Raw genomic sequence first — 12385 nt, forward strand, 5'->3', positions numbered from 1 at the left:
AACTTCCCTTAATTACACTTGGAAGACTTGCCAGTAAAACTGGAAAATTGGCAGCCTATATCCATTATAGTAATTTTGCCGACCATGGCAAGCAGCTGGCTTTACTGGATTTTATTTCCCATCACTCACAATTAATCATCAGCTGGAGATGTCTGAAACTCCTCAAAACGTAGCAATACTGTGTGACATTCAGGCCTCCTTAAAATGCTAAAATCTGCTGAGTAAATGGGCCGAGTTCCCCTTCCAGCGAACTCATTTTGGTGCGAGGCAGGCTGCCGGTTAATGAGTGCCACTTCGATAATCGGATGCGAATGTGAACCCTGACCTCATGTCAAAGGAGAGGATGCAGCAAGCTGGATAAAAGATAGGGGATTCAGATCTGCAAACTTTACACCAATTAGACAGGGAGCGGGGAAATACATCAGCGCTGATTGGGTTTATCAGAAAGACTTGTGGGGCTTGTGACCATTTTGTAAGCCTAACACCGAAGACGTCCTGTCACAACCATTAAGTCTTTATCAGATGACGCACAAAAGTCTGAGGAAAGTGTACCGTATTCACAAAGATCCCATGGTAGCAATGCCCTCGGATCTGCGCTGTCTTTTTGTGTCTCCGAGTTTGAAAGAGACCTATCTGTAAGTGCAATTAGTCCTTACGGTCCTCCTGTAGGAGCTGTGGAAGCAGCTCGGGGTTGCTGCTTCTCAAATTCTGCTTCCACCCCGTGCCCTGAGTCGCTTGGTCGGGAAGTGGCTGGAGACAGTTCCCTGTCCTGTGTGTAACCTTTTGGCCAGAGGAGATAACAGCCACCACGCAGTCCCCGAGTTATTCGAACAGTGCTATCGACTTGTTCCCAAATTCACGTCAGAATTGTTAGCAACATCGAGATGTGAAGTACCCTCCTCTCCGATGATTTTTTTTTGTCGTCTTTTCTTTCTTTTTCCTTTTCACTCTGCGGAGAACAAAACTGAACAGCTACTTTGAACTGCGCCATGCAGGAATAAACTACTAAAATACAGACTGCTGGCCTAACAGTTAATCACTCATTTATTTTGATATTCCAAGCAACGTAAGGGTAGATTTGTCTGCAGTGTAACTCTGTCAGAAAGATACCTGAGTTTAATTTCTTTTAAGAAAAGGAGCCCTTTTATTTTACTTGGTTCCAATCAATCAGATTTTTTGGTTTGATTTTGTTTGCCTGTTTTGACAGATTTGGGTCATCACTGACACCTCTCTAAATTGAAATGTAAAGATGGTGCTTTACGTTGGTTTGCCATCCACTGAAAGAAATAAATTATACGATGAAAATGCAACATTAAAAATGGTCCAGATAAATCCTTAAATAAGTTAGAAAGCAAGAACCTGTACACATCGCTGCGATTTTCATTTGCAGGCTAAATAACAGGCAAAAGGATATGTGCAATTATGGAATGAAAGAAATGGGACAATGCCCAAAAGACTGAAAAAGAGAAGAGAGAGATACAAGTGCCTAATTTTAGGATTTGTCGCTTTGCAACACAATGAGTGGAGCTGTAAAGGTTTAACATAAGAACAGTAATTAAACTTCTGTGCTTAAGTGACACTTTCACCAAGGTAATTTTCAACAAATTGCACATCATCAGAAGTCCTGACACAGCTTTTTCACACGTGGTACATGCTGCAAGTGCCCCCTTCCTTCCAAATTAGTAAGACTGGATGTTAACTGGATACTATATCAATGTATTTTGTGGGTTGGGTGGGTTCTTTCTTTCGCAGACACCGCTTCCTTTGTCATCAACCCAAGCGTGTATTATATAAAATAGAAAACCTTTATTTTTGAGGAAGGGGCGAAACTGAGGAGAAATTCAGATTCGTGGACGCTTCCATCCCATAACCACTAATACTTCCTGGCATTTTAGGGCTGTACTTAAGATCTACAGAGACAATTCTGTACTTTGCCAGTAGATGTATTTCCAGAACTCTGTTTAGATAATTGCTAACTGGTTCATTTGCACGCCCTGCAAATTGATGAAGCCATGTTACAGTTGAATCGCACTGGGGCTCAAGCGAAGAGTTTCTTGTGCCCTTGAAATTAGGCCACTCAGTTCAGATCTGCACTCCTTAGCATCTCAATCTTCAGCAGCCTTTAGAGGCCCATGTTCTTGGCGCTCTGTTGGCTGAGTTTAACCAGAGGGTGGCAAATTTGTTTCTGAAATATGCTATTAAAAAAACCCAACTCCAGCAAACATCCTTGCCTTTTTTTTTTTAAATTATTTTTTTAAACAGAAGTAGATATTCATAGCTTCCTCTGAACCTCCGAAATGTCTGGAAAGTTCAGAGCAGATGGAAGAAAAGCTGAGCAGTGAGATAGGGAAGAGAAGAGGAAAAGAAGCAAGGAAGGAAAGAGCGAGCTGCTGGGACAAGGCTACAGGCAGAGCAGCAGGTGTGGAAGGAAGGAGACAAAAGACAGGGAAAGGGAATAGAGGGGAAATAACTGGGGGCAGAGAACAAGCCTTTGATACTATTCACCGAATTTGACACTGCTAATGACTTAAATGCTCCCCTGAAGCTCAGGATGGAATTTTTGCAGGTGAATTGTTGGGTGTTGGTTATTCTCTGTATCCGGTTAGTACACTATGTTCCCATAGCAAACGCTTTCCTTATTTACCCCAAAAAGCCCGTCATATTGCTGTTGGCAGTCTGTTGGAAAAGGGTGTGTAAGCACCTTTCACATAACGTCTTTTCTTCCGTCTTGCTCGGAATCCATAGGCAGACATCAATGCTTTTCAGTCGTTGCTAGCGCACGCTTTAGAAAAAAAGCTTTATTTAAATTTTCAGAATGTACTTCATGCAACGTGCATTTGATCTCTGACTTCACACCTGCCTGTTAGACAGTATGTTCCTCCAAAGTGGTACACGCTTGTCCTTAAATATGTATTACTCATTTTACATATATTTAGAGAACTATATTAATGCGTGTGTATGTATGTATATAACAAACACATTCTGAGGGCACTGGCACATATAACAACGCATAAACCAGATCTCTGCAGGTCTCAGATTACCCTCTTCAATGAAACTTTGACATCAGGGTGAAAGCATCCCAAATTTGCTGGGATAACGAGCGAACGGCAGACTGCATCTGCAAAAGAGCCTAAGGAAAAGACTTGCAGCGGGCACTCGGAGCCAGGCATCGCAGAGGGGTGTACGTGCGCAAGTCCTAAATACTGGCACGTAGGGCCTAGCGCCCTTCCCTCTCCAGCATAAATCGTCTTCATGGGATGACTGGCTGATCGCTGGGTCACACGAGGGATAAATTCTGAATCCCGTGTTCTTCCCCTCAGGTATAGGCAGCCCCTCCCGACCACTCCAAAGCCTGGAGCGGCTGTTTCCTCAGCGCGGTGTGGTCCAAGGTGTTGGAGGGAGGATCTGACTGGGAGGCACAGGGAGCCCAGCAGAGCAGCCCAGTGGGTTACTGGTGACCTTGAGCTTGCGCATGCCTGTTAGCAGAGCGCAAACAAGCAGGAAGAGGAAACTTGAATGTTTCCTTTTAAGAGCTATCAGCTGTGGTGAAAATGATGGGTTTGCCTCCGCGATGCCTCCCTTGCGGATGAGAGGTGGTGGTGCTCCCTTCCGTCAGTCCAAAGTCATCAGCCGCCACCCGGATGCTGCCACGTGCCGAGGTGTGACTTGCTGCTCAGCGTTAGCCCGTTGGGTATTGCCGGAGCTTCCAGCCCATGCTCCCCTGGACGCGTGCCAAGAAACTTTTGGCTTCTGAATCAGGATTAGTATCTGCAGGATCTGCGCCAGGGAAGCAATGCAAAGGCTCCCCGGCCAGAACTGCAGAAATTAAATTTTGCTCTGGATTTAATTGATGTCGAACCGTGGTGGATGTGAAACGTGAACTGTAGAAGTTGGAGCTGACTGGATGGGATGGGAGAGGAGCCTTTCAGGTTTGTCTGGGGTGATAGTTTTAAGTAGGTGATTCCTTTTTCCCTATTTTGTTGCCAGTTTTGTCAAAAGGAACTGCGATTTGTCATTGTGGTTTGTGTCGTGACTGTGTAGGTGGCTGACTTGACTTGTGCCGTGAAAAGTCTTTATAGCATTTAATGAAATAATCCCTTTATTTTCCGGAAGAATCATACACACTTAGAGCACTTCAAATCCTCTAGCCTCATTTTGTACTGCTTTAATTTTACCAGGTTTCGGAAGGTCAAGAGATTTGTGTTATTGAAGCAATGAAAATGCAGAACAGTATGATTGCTGCTAAAACAGGCAAGGTAAGCTATCTTGGGTCACTTAAAACCGTATGCAACTTGTCAAATAGGATAGAATTTAAAAAGGAAAAAAGGAGGATTCTGGTTGTTAAGGAATTAAGTCTGATTGTTGTAAGTCTTTTGAAGTGAGGTGTCTTTAACTTTTAACATTTGCATCTGCTGTGAATGCCGTTAAGTAGTTCCGAGTCTTAGATAGCACAGCAGGAAATAGTTTTACTGGCTTCAGAAATTCATATAACTCTCTTTCTCCTAAATGATTTGTTTTCTATGATGTTACAATGCCAAGTTGAAAGGTGTCGCAGACCATTTCTCCAAATTCCATCTTTCCAGAGAACAACTGAAGAAGAGAGATCTGTTTGCCAGTTAATTCATTAATGGCAAACAATTTGACATTAAAAACCCACTCAGAACAAGGCATAGAAAGTACTTTTGCAGGAAGATGAGAAAAGCAATTTTTTTATTATTGTGACCATTAAATACGAAGCCTAGATCTGCAAATGTGTTAAGCTTTGCAAGGCCGTGCATTACGGTATCTTGCTTCTAGGGGGGTCAGCGTTGAAGCCCCTGAGCTGGGACTCTCCTCCTGCAACGCAGGATGGACCAAAACCAGCGCCCTGGGCAGAGAACTGGTTAAGCTTGTAAGACAAGGGCGTGCCTTAAAGCCCATCTGGTCTTGGGACTGTCAGCCCCTAAATCAGGGCCTCAGAGCATCCCTGTGCCAGATTATAATTCACAGCCCAAAACCATCACCTAGACGTGGGCCCCCGATCCATCCTTTTCAGAGGGAGAGCCGAGTCACTGCTGAGGAGTCACTGGTCAGAGTCCTTGCTAAAGGTCTGGATTATATGTTCTCCTCCATCTCGTATTTCCTAGCATGTCCTAGCCCTTCTCTGCCTGGGGACAAGCCCCTCTGCACTCCCTGAAGCGCTGCCATTTTGTTATTAAAAATAGCAAACCCAAACCCAATGCAAGATCCCTTAGCCCAGAGGGAGGCAGCAAGGAGCCTGACTCTCCAGGGCAGGGACGAGGTTAGCCACTGGCAAGATTGGCTGAGATCTCAAGATGGGTCTCTATGCCAAGGACTGTTTGTGTGTTTACAAGAAAGGCTTATTTGGCACAGCGCTAAAATCGTCACTGAGGCTGGGACCCGGGGCTTGCCTCTTCCAGTGCATCTAGTGCAAAATTGGGTCTTGAGGAAAAAAAATTGCCGAGAGAGGGAGAACGTACCTTCTCCTGTTGCTCTGACATTGCCACTTTATTATTTTATTTCATGCGTTAATTCCTATATAATTTATTTTCTCACTTGATTAATATTTCCCAGCATTTAGTTTTTCATCTTTGCTTCTTCTGTTTAACCCCTTATTGCTGCTCTTTGCATCCACTGTTTTTAACTAGTGAGTATTTGTAATTAAAATGCCATTCCCTCTCCCACCCACCCCCTTTTATTTTTTACTTTAACCTTCCCTTCCCCCCCAAGGGGTGCTGCAACTCGTGGGCCTGTGCCTTAAAATCCTGCTTGTACTTCTCCCAGTAATAAATATCTCCCACTCATCCTGTACAGATGCCACGTAAAACCCACGTTTGGCTTAATCCTTCCAAGTAGGGTTTGAATGGGGCACAGCCCATTCACTGGGCCCGATGTGCACCTTGCAATGTCCCCTTGGCGTCTCCATTTTAATCATGGGCAAATTATTTGATGCTTTAGAACTTTTAAGAATTTGAAAAAGCAAAAACGTTTTGGGCTGTGTCGAAATGAAGCTGCTAAACAGAATTCATCCCATTCTGCAGTGCAAAGTCATGGTCTGAGTGCTAAAATAACTTGGCCCCTCCACAGGAATGGGATGTTTGGCACTGGCTGTTAGTCCACGTTTTGATGCTTTGAAACCGTGTTTTGAAACTCAGTTCGTTTGTCTTCGGCTGGAAGACGTTCCCATTTTCATTCCCGGCTGAATTCCTTTTCTGCATCAAACGCCGTCTTCCTGTTTGTAATTGTGAGAAAAGTGGCTTGTTTTTATCTACTTTGAGTTTACTCCAGCTGCAGGTGCTTTAAAAATGAGGGAAAGATGAAGAGGAACTGGCGTTGCCTCCTGTCTCCTGTGGGACAGCTGCGCGTGGGTCAGAATGAGGAGCTGGCCCCGCTGCATGTCAAAAATCACTGGGGAGTTTGAAACACTGGTCAGCTACAATGTTTGCTGAACCTTGGCTTTGTAGAAAAAGAAAAGAAAGAATATTTTTCGCACCGCTTTCATTTCTTAAAAGATTGAGACTTGGGAATCGGGTAGGTTGCCTAGCTATTGATTTAGTAATAAAGCCCTTTTCCGTACATCTCACGGTGTCTTTGCCCGTGTACACCGTTCAGCTTTGTGTCTGGGGCAACGCAGTGCGTATGCCTGTGCTACAGAGCCAGAGAGATGCTTACAGCTCACGTGGCTTTAGACTGTCGAACTCAGCCGTGGGCAGTAGTTGTAGTAGCCTGGTATTTTGGGTATGCTGCAGGTTTCCTTTAGGAGCCCCAGGTAATGTTCGGACGACTAAACTGAGCTAACCGCTGAACAAGGTTTTGACCAAGGATTTGGCATGTCAGTGTGAGCTCTGAATTAATATTGCAAGCAAACTCTATATACAGCTTCCAGTACTTTCTGGAGCTCCGTGTGCTGAAAGGGAATTCGAACACTTTACAGGCTTTTATAGAGGAAATGAGGGACTAGTATAAGATGTTTGTGTTTTAAAATTCAGGAATCTGCACGTGAGTATATAATTCACCTACAGATGTAGTTGCATTTATTTGACAGTGATAGCCCTTTGCCAAGTTCAGCTATGTTAAAGGATGCAAAGTCAGATTTGAATCAATCTGTCTCAGCTGTCTGGAGATTGAGGGAAACCCACTTCACGGCTGCAGTCCCAAAATTCAGTTAAACTTAAAATCTGTAATGCAGGAGATAGATACTGGAATATTTCATTGAAACGTCCAAGCATGAGTGTTGAAGAGTCAGCCTGTCGTCTGAAAGATTTAAAAATGTAGCAGTAAATGAACAGTGGTGCGAACAGGTGGAAGAAAGGTGCTTTTTAATTTTTCAAAGTGCCATCTCGATCTGACGTTCAGATCTTCAAGCACCCAAGTAGTAAGAAAAACCGCAAGTGGTAGGTGCCTAAATACCTCGATGGAGCTGGACACGACTTGGTCAGGCACTGGAGCAGGCTGACCTGGCCCACAGGTTGTGGAGTCTCCATCCTCAGAGATACTCAAAACTCAGCTGGACTCTGAGCGTTGGAGGTCGAGGCCCTTCCAACGTACACGCGCCTGTGATCCCCGTGGTGGTCATCGTGTTGTATAGTGGCCTTTTACCCCGTGCATGCAGATGTGATACTCTGTATAAGCAATGTCAACCTGGCCATTTCTTTAACCGTGCTATTGAGGAAGATTTGCAATTATTTCTGTTTCGGTACTGTAGGTGAAAGCCGTGCACTGCAAAGCTGGTGATACCGTTGGAGAAGGAGATCTGCTGGTGGAACTGGAATGAAAGGTTGCCTCCACACTGTTGAATTAGCTAAGCCTTTATTATTTCCATCCATAAAGTAAAATTAAGGCAATTCAACACAGAAGATGGACAGTCCTATGTGCAAGATTTTATACAGTCATATTTATTGTATCAGTGGTTAAGACAGCAAACACAGATGTTAAACCTTGGCAACAGATCCCAGATTTTTACTTCCAGAAATACTTGTACATAACCTTTGTAATTCTTTGATTTTTCAGGATCAAATAAAATCAATAAAATACCATTTCTGCTTTAAAACAGGAAAAGCCTCTTTTTTTTAAAAAAGACAACAAAAGCCCAAATCCGATTCATCTTCTCCATGGCAATATCACTGGTTTGAGGCCCCACCCAAATTGTACAGAATGGTTGGTAAGAGAGAAAAATTAACCACCGAGTGGTTAACCGAGCAGTTCTCCTACGCTCTGTGTAAGCGCTGAACAAGTACTGCTGATGGCTTAAATTCTGATCAGATTTATTGTAATATTTCGAAGCCTTTGTATAGACTAGATTTAAATTACAGGTTAGATGTTTTATTTTGCTAGTGCAAATAGTGTGTTTTCATTTACAGCTGTAAGGGAATTTTCTTCTTCAGACTTCATACTCGAGTTTCCCCCCCCCCTTTATCTCCTTTCAATTGATTACTGGATGCAAGTCCTTACAGAAGGAGCTGGCACTGCCCTTGAAGCCCCTCAGCCGCCCCAGGGCACTGCTAGAGGCACTTGCCGTCCCTCGGGCCAAGCCTCCTCCTGAACTCTCACAGGAAAGGGAGACCCGAGTGTCTGATCTTGTGTTGTGCAGAGGCTTTTACTAAAGACTGCGTGAAGAACTTAGGACCGGTCATAACACGTAACTATATCCTGCTGGAAGAGCTGCGTATCCAGCCTGAAAAACCAGAGAGGGCCTGGAGAGGAGGAAGATTTAAGTGACTTGAACAGACGTGAAGAGGGCTGGTGACTTGGTCAGAACAGGTAAGAGGATGTGGGTTTTTTTTTTCCCCTCCTCACTCAGGAACTCCATGCCACAGCCACAGGATGGTGAAGATACCAGAAGTTTACTGGGTTCAAAATGTTAGTGTGTGGTTAACAGAGGCTCTTTCTTCCATTGATTGATCTAGCTCAGTAAGTCAGCAGCTGCAGCTCACGAGGTACAGCGATACCTCCGCAGTCCCCGCACACTGTAAGTGTCACCTCTGTCCCTGTGCTCTTGCCTAGGCCTCCGCTGCTGCCCGCTGCTGGGCCAGGACGCTGGGCTACTCCTGCCTTTGGTCTCACCTCCTGCAGCTGTTTTTTCTTACATACCTCTAAGTCACCGTTCCTGCCGTGCCTTGACCACTGCCCCAGCGAGGAGGAGGAGGAGGAGGCTTGCTCTCATTTTCTTGCCTAGGATGTGCAGAGTCATGCTGCTTCCCAGAAAAACCCCTCTGGCCAGAGGCACCTGGGCCCTTTACCGAAAGGGGAAGGACGAAAGCAGGCTGTGACAAGGCCGGTGACTCCTGTTCAACCGGAAAGGTTCATGATTCTGCTTGAAACTTCTGATCAAAGAGGCATTTTTCATGTTATTGAGACGCTGCCAACTACATCATACGGCCAAGGGGCAATAATGTAGTACAGGGACCCGCCTTGTTAATTAGTTTACAAAACCCATCGAGATGAGTAAGGAGAGTGTTTGGGTAGTACCTGCCCTCCACGAAAGTTAATGCTTTTGGAGTTGGAGAAACTGAGGAGACACCCTGCAGATCTTCCTACAACTCCCCTTAATGCCGTCTTGCCCCTTCCAAAAGGAGCACAGTTCAGCTTCTGCAGGTTGCTCTATATTTAAAAAAAAAAAAGTATGGTAAAGAGACACAACATGGCTATTCTACTTTAAAATTACTTAATTTGCCTACTGCAGCAACACAAGCTTTCTGTCTGTTTTTCTAAATGAGATGCAGCAGTGTCTGTTCCTGATAAAGTTTAGGTTGATTCCTTACCCTGGATCCCTGGGCTGATTCCCTACCCCAGATCTCCTCCGGCCATCACGGGGCTACTGCCAGTGAAGCAAAAGTACAACATTGTTCTTAATAGTATCCTTAGGATGTTTAATCGTACTTTGGCTCACTGCATGGCAGACATTCCCTGCTCACACCCCTTTGGCAGCTTTGCATGCTGTACAACCTGTATGTACCAAACACTGCAGCTGAAGGAAAATATAAGGCACAGCAGTGTAATAACAGAAAGCCACGATTTTCCCAGATTGTACAGGAAACCAGCACAGTTGGTTGGGTCAGGGGGACAATAGTCTTCCTTCCATCTCCCCCCCCCAGTTAAATGTTGCAATAATCACAATGCGGGTCCTTTGGATATTTTTTATAATGTATATAAAATCTTCCCCCCGATAGGAAATTCAGTTTGCATATGGTTGCAAGTTCTGCATTAAAGTGCTTGGCTAAAAGTCACCTTCATAGTAAGCGCTCACAACAGCTGCATCTGCTGTAGCGCGGTGGGCAGCTGAAATCAGGTTTGCTTTTCCTGGTCCCCGGCGCCCCCTCCCACCCCCCCAAATCCCACAGTCACTCAGTGAGCTGAAGTGGTACCTAAAGTGCTTAGAATGTTAAATTAAAAATGTTATTTTAAATGTAATACTCCTATACTCTTTTAATATTTCTTCACAGTACCTTATAAAACTAAACGTGTTTTAAAAACACTCTTTTCCAGTTCAGGACAACACTGCAACACAGAGTAAGAATAGTCTTTAAATTTTCTCTATTTCTCCAGCAATTTAATATTTGTCTTGAAGCGTGTGGTATCTATATGGTCATCTCTCCCTGTTAACATTCAGTAACCTACTAAACACCATTACAAGTCAGTATTAAACACGAGTCGTGCTTTACTTTGTTTGCAGACATGATTTTTTTTTTTAATCACTTTTAGCTATTAGTGCAATAGTATCATCATTATTCCACCCACCCTCGGAGAACTACACAAGAAAATTTGTCAATTCAGGTAAAAAAAATTAGTCTGTTCCTCTGCCTTTCACTGACCTCAGTCATGCACTGAGGCAAAGGGGGGGGGGGGGGAGGAGAGAAAATAACTAGACCCCAAAACAGATGTGCACAGATGATACAGTTATTTTACGCCTCATGCAAACCCAGTTACTCGCAGCAGGTTAGCGGGGGCGAGGAGGACGCTGACTAGCCGGGGACAAGTCCCCACCTCTGGGCCTACAAGACTTCAACGCTAGCGCCAAGGCTCCCGGGTTGGGAAGGTTACAAGAGATCCTGTGTTTTAATAGAAAGGTATTACAGCTTTCCTGGAAAGGTTACCGATCGACACGTGCTTAGTACTACGTCTTCGGCCGGGCTGCGTTATCTCCCTCTTCTAATCCCGGCTTTCGCGTAGGATGTAGGAGAGGCCGTGTTTCCCCGAGGAGTCGTAACTGTCATGGTAGGGGAGGCCGACCCACTCGGGTGGGTACGTTGTCGTGCTGTACACGAAGCACTCCACGATGCCCTCGGCAGCTGCCCGCGCCTCGCCCGTGTCGCCCTTCCCTTCCCACTCCACCACCTCGATTCTCATCAGGGTACGCTGGTACATGTCTGGGCAGCCTTCAAACTCATCCAGGAACTGCAGCATCTGGTCGTTAACCGAGTAAATCTCCCCAGCAACGTGGTGTCCCGTTCCCGGGATGTTCAGCATGTAAGGAATGTTGTATTTTCCTGCAATCACCAGCGGGTACTTCTCCACCGTGCGGCCCCTTCCTTGGAATTTCGCTAGCCCCTTGGCCGTGTTGATCATGTGCTTGTAGTTAGGCTGGCCCTTCTTAAGCGTGCCGTAGACGAAGACACGAGCCATCGTACCTGCAAGAACAGCTGAAAGACAAAGGTGTACGTTACCCACGTGGCTGCTTTGCCCAACACTCCGGAGAACCGCACCCACGCCAAGACGCATTGTACACGCAAGACTCTTCAGGCGCGTGCAAAAGCGGTCTCGTAGTCCTACACCTCGTTTAAATATCATACTAAATTCAAATAGCTCTTTAAACTTTTCAGTCAAAAACTGTAACAGTGAAAAACTGACACCAGGAGAAAGTCACCCTTGCAGTTTTTTGCTGTAATCAAATTGCATCCCATGGTTTCTCCAAGGAATCCACATCAGCCAACGCATCCCTGAGCCTTGGGAAAAGCACTAAGCCTTTTCTTAATTTTTTTTTTTTTTCTTTTCTTCTCTCTCACCATTATGGGAGCCATCCCAGTGGCGGAAACAAGCTCCACGTAGCACATCCTTTATGGGGGGCGGGGGGAACCCCTGAAACAAATCATGGTTCGGTTCAGCTAAGCAGACATCTTCCTATGCTGTGCCGCTGCATTTATGGTTTAATTAGCCCAGGTCAAACCTGGTTATTAAAACATGCAGGAGTGAAGCCACAGTTAGTTTGTTTTCCCTCGTTGGGGTGTGGTGGTGTTTTTTTAAAGCCTGAACTGATGGACTTGGTCACACACTACCTGGGAAACCCGTCACTGCCGGCTGCGGGTGCGGTCTGACACACCTTGGGGAAGCGCTCCCTTCCCTCCCTCTTCTGCTCAGGTTCCCCTTTCACCACGGCAGCACTCAGTAT

The 12385-nt window shown here is 45.3% G+C and overlaps 2 protein-coding genes across 2 annotated transcripts in view; one reads left to right on the forward strand and one right to left on the reverse strand.

Moving 5' to 3' along the window:
• The window catches only part of PCCA (propionyl CoA carboxylase, alpha polypeptide), a 299399-nt gene extending 291349 nt beyond the window's left edge, over positions 1-8050 (forward strand). The window contains exons 24-25 of the mRNA XM_009333370.1: positions 4179-4256; positions 7706-8050. Coding sequence (XP_009331645.1) covers positions 4179-4256; positions 7706-7774 — 147 coding nt within the window. The 3' untranslated portion in view covers positions 7775-8050. The remainder of the gene's footprint in view (positions 1-4178; positions 4257-7705) is intronic.
• Positions 8051-10418: 2368 nt separating this feature from the next.
• Positions 10419-11622, reverse strand: GGACT (gamma-glutamylamine cyclotransferase). The gene has a single exon (XM_009333335.1). The coding sequence runs from the start codon at positions 11620-11622 to the stop codon at positions 11149-11151; it is 474 nt and encodes a 157-aa protein (XP_009331610.1). The 3' UTR covers positions 10419-11148.
• Positions 11623-12385: the final 763 nt, after the last annotated feature.

This window comes from Pygoscelis adeliae, unplaced genomic scaffold (genome assembly GCF_000699105.1).
Source record: "Pygoscelis adeliae isolate BGI_AS28 unplaced genomic scaffold, ASM69910v1 Scaffold48, whole genome shotgun sequence".
Classification (NCBI taxonomy): Eukaryota; Metazoa; Chordata; class Aves; order Sphenisciformes; family Spheniscidae; genus Pygoscelis; species Pygoscelis adeliae.

What these genes read in the sequence shown, in the direction of transcription:
- GGACT (XM_009333335.1), bottom strand. Translation starts at nt 11,622, where the DNA reads ATGGCTCGTGTCTTCGTCTACGGCACGCTTAAGAAGGGCCAGCCTAAC.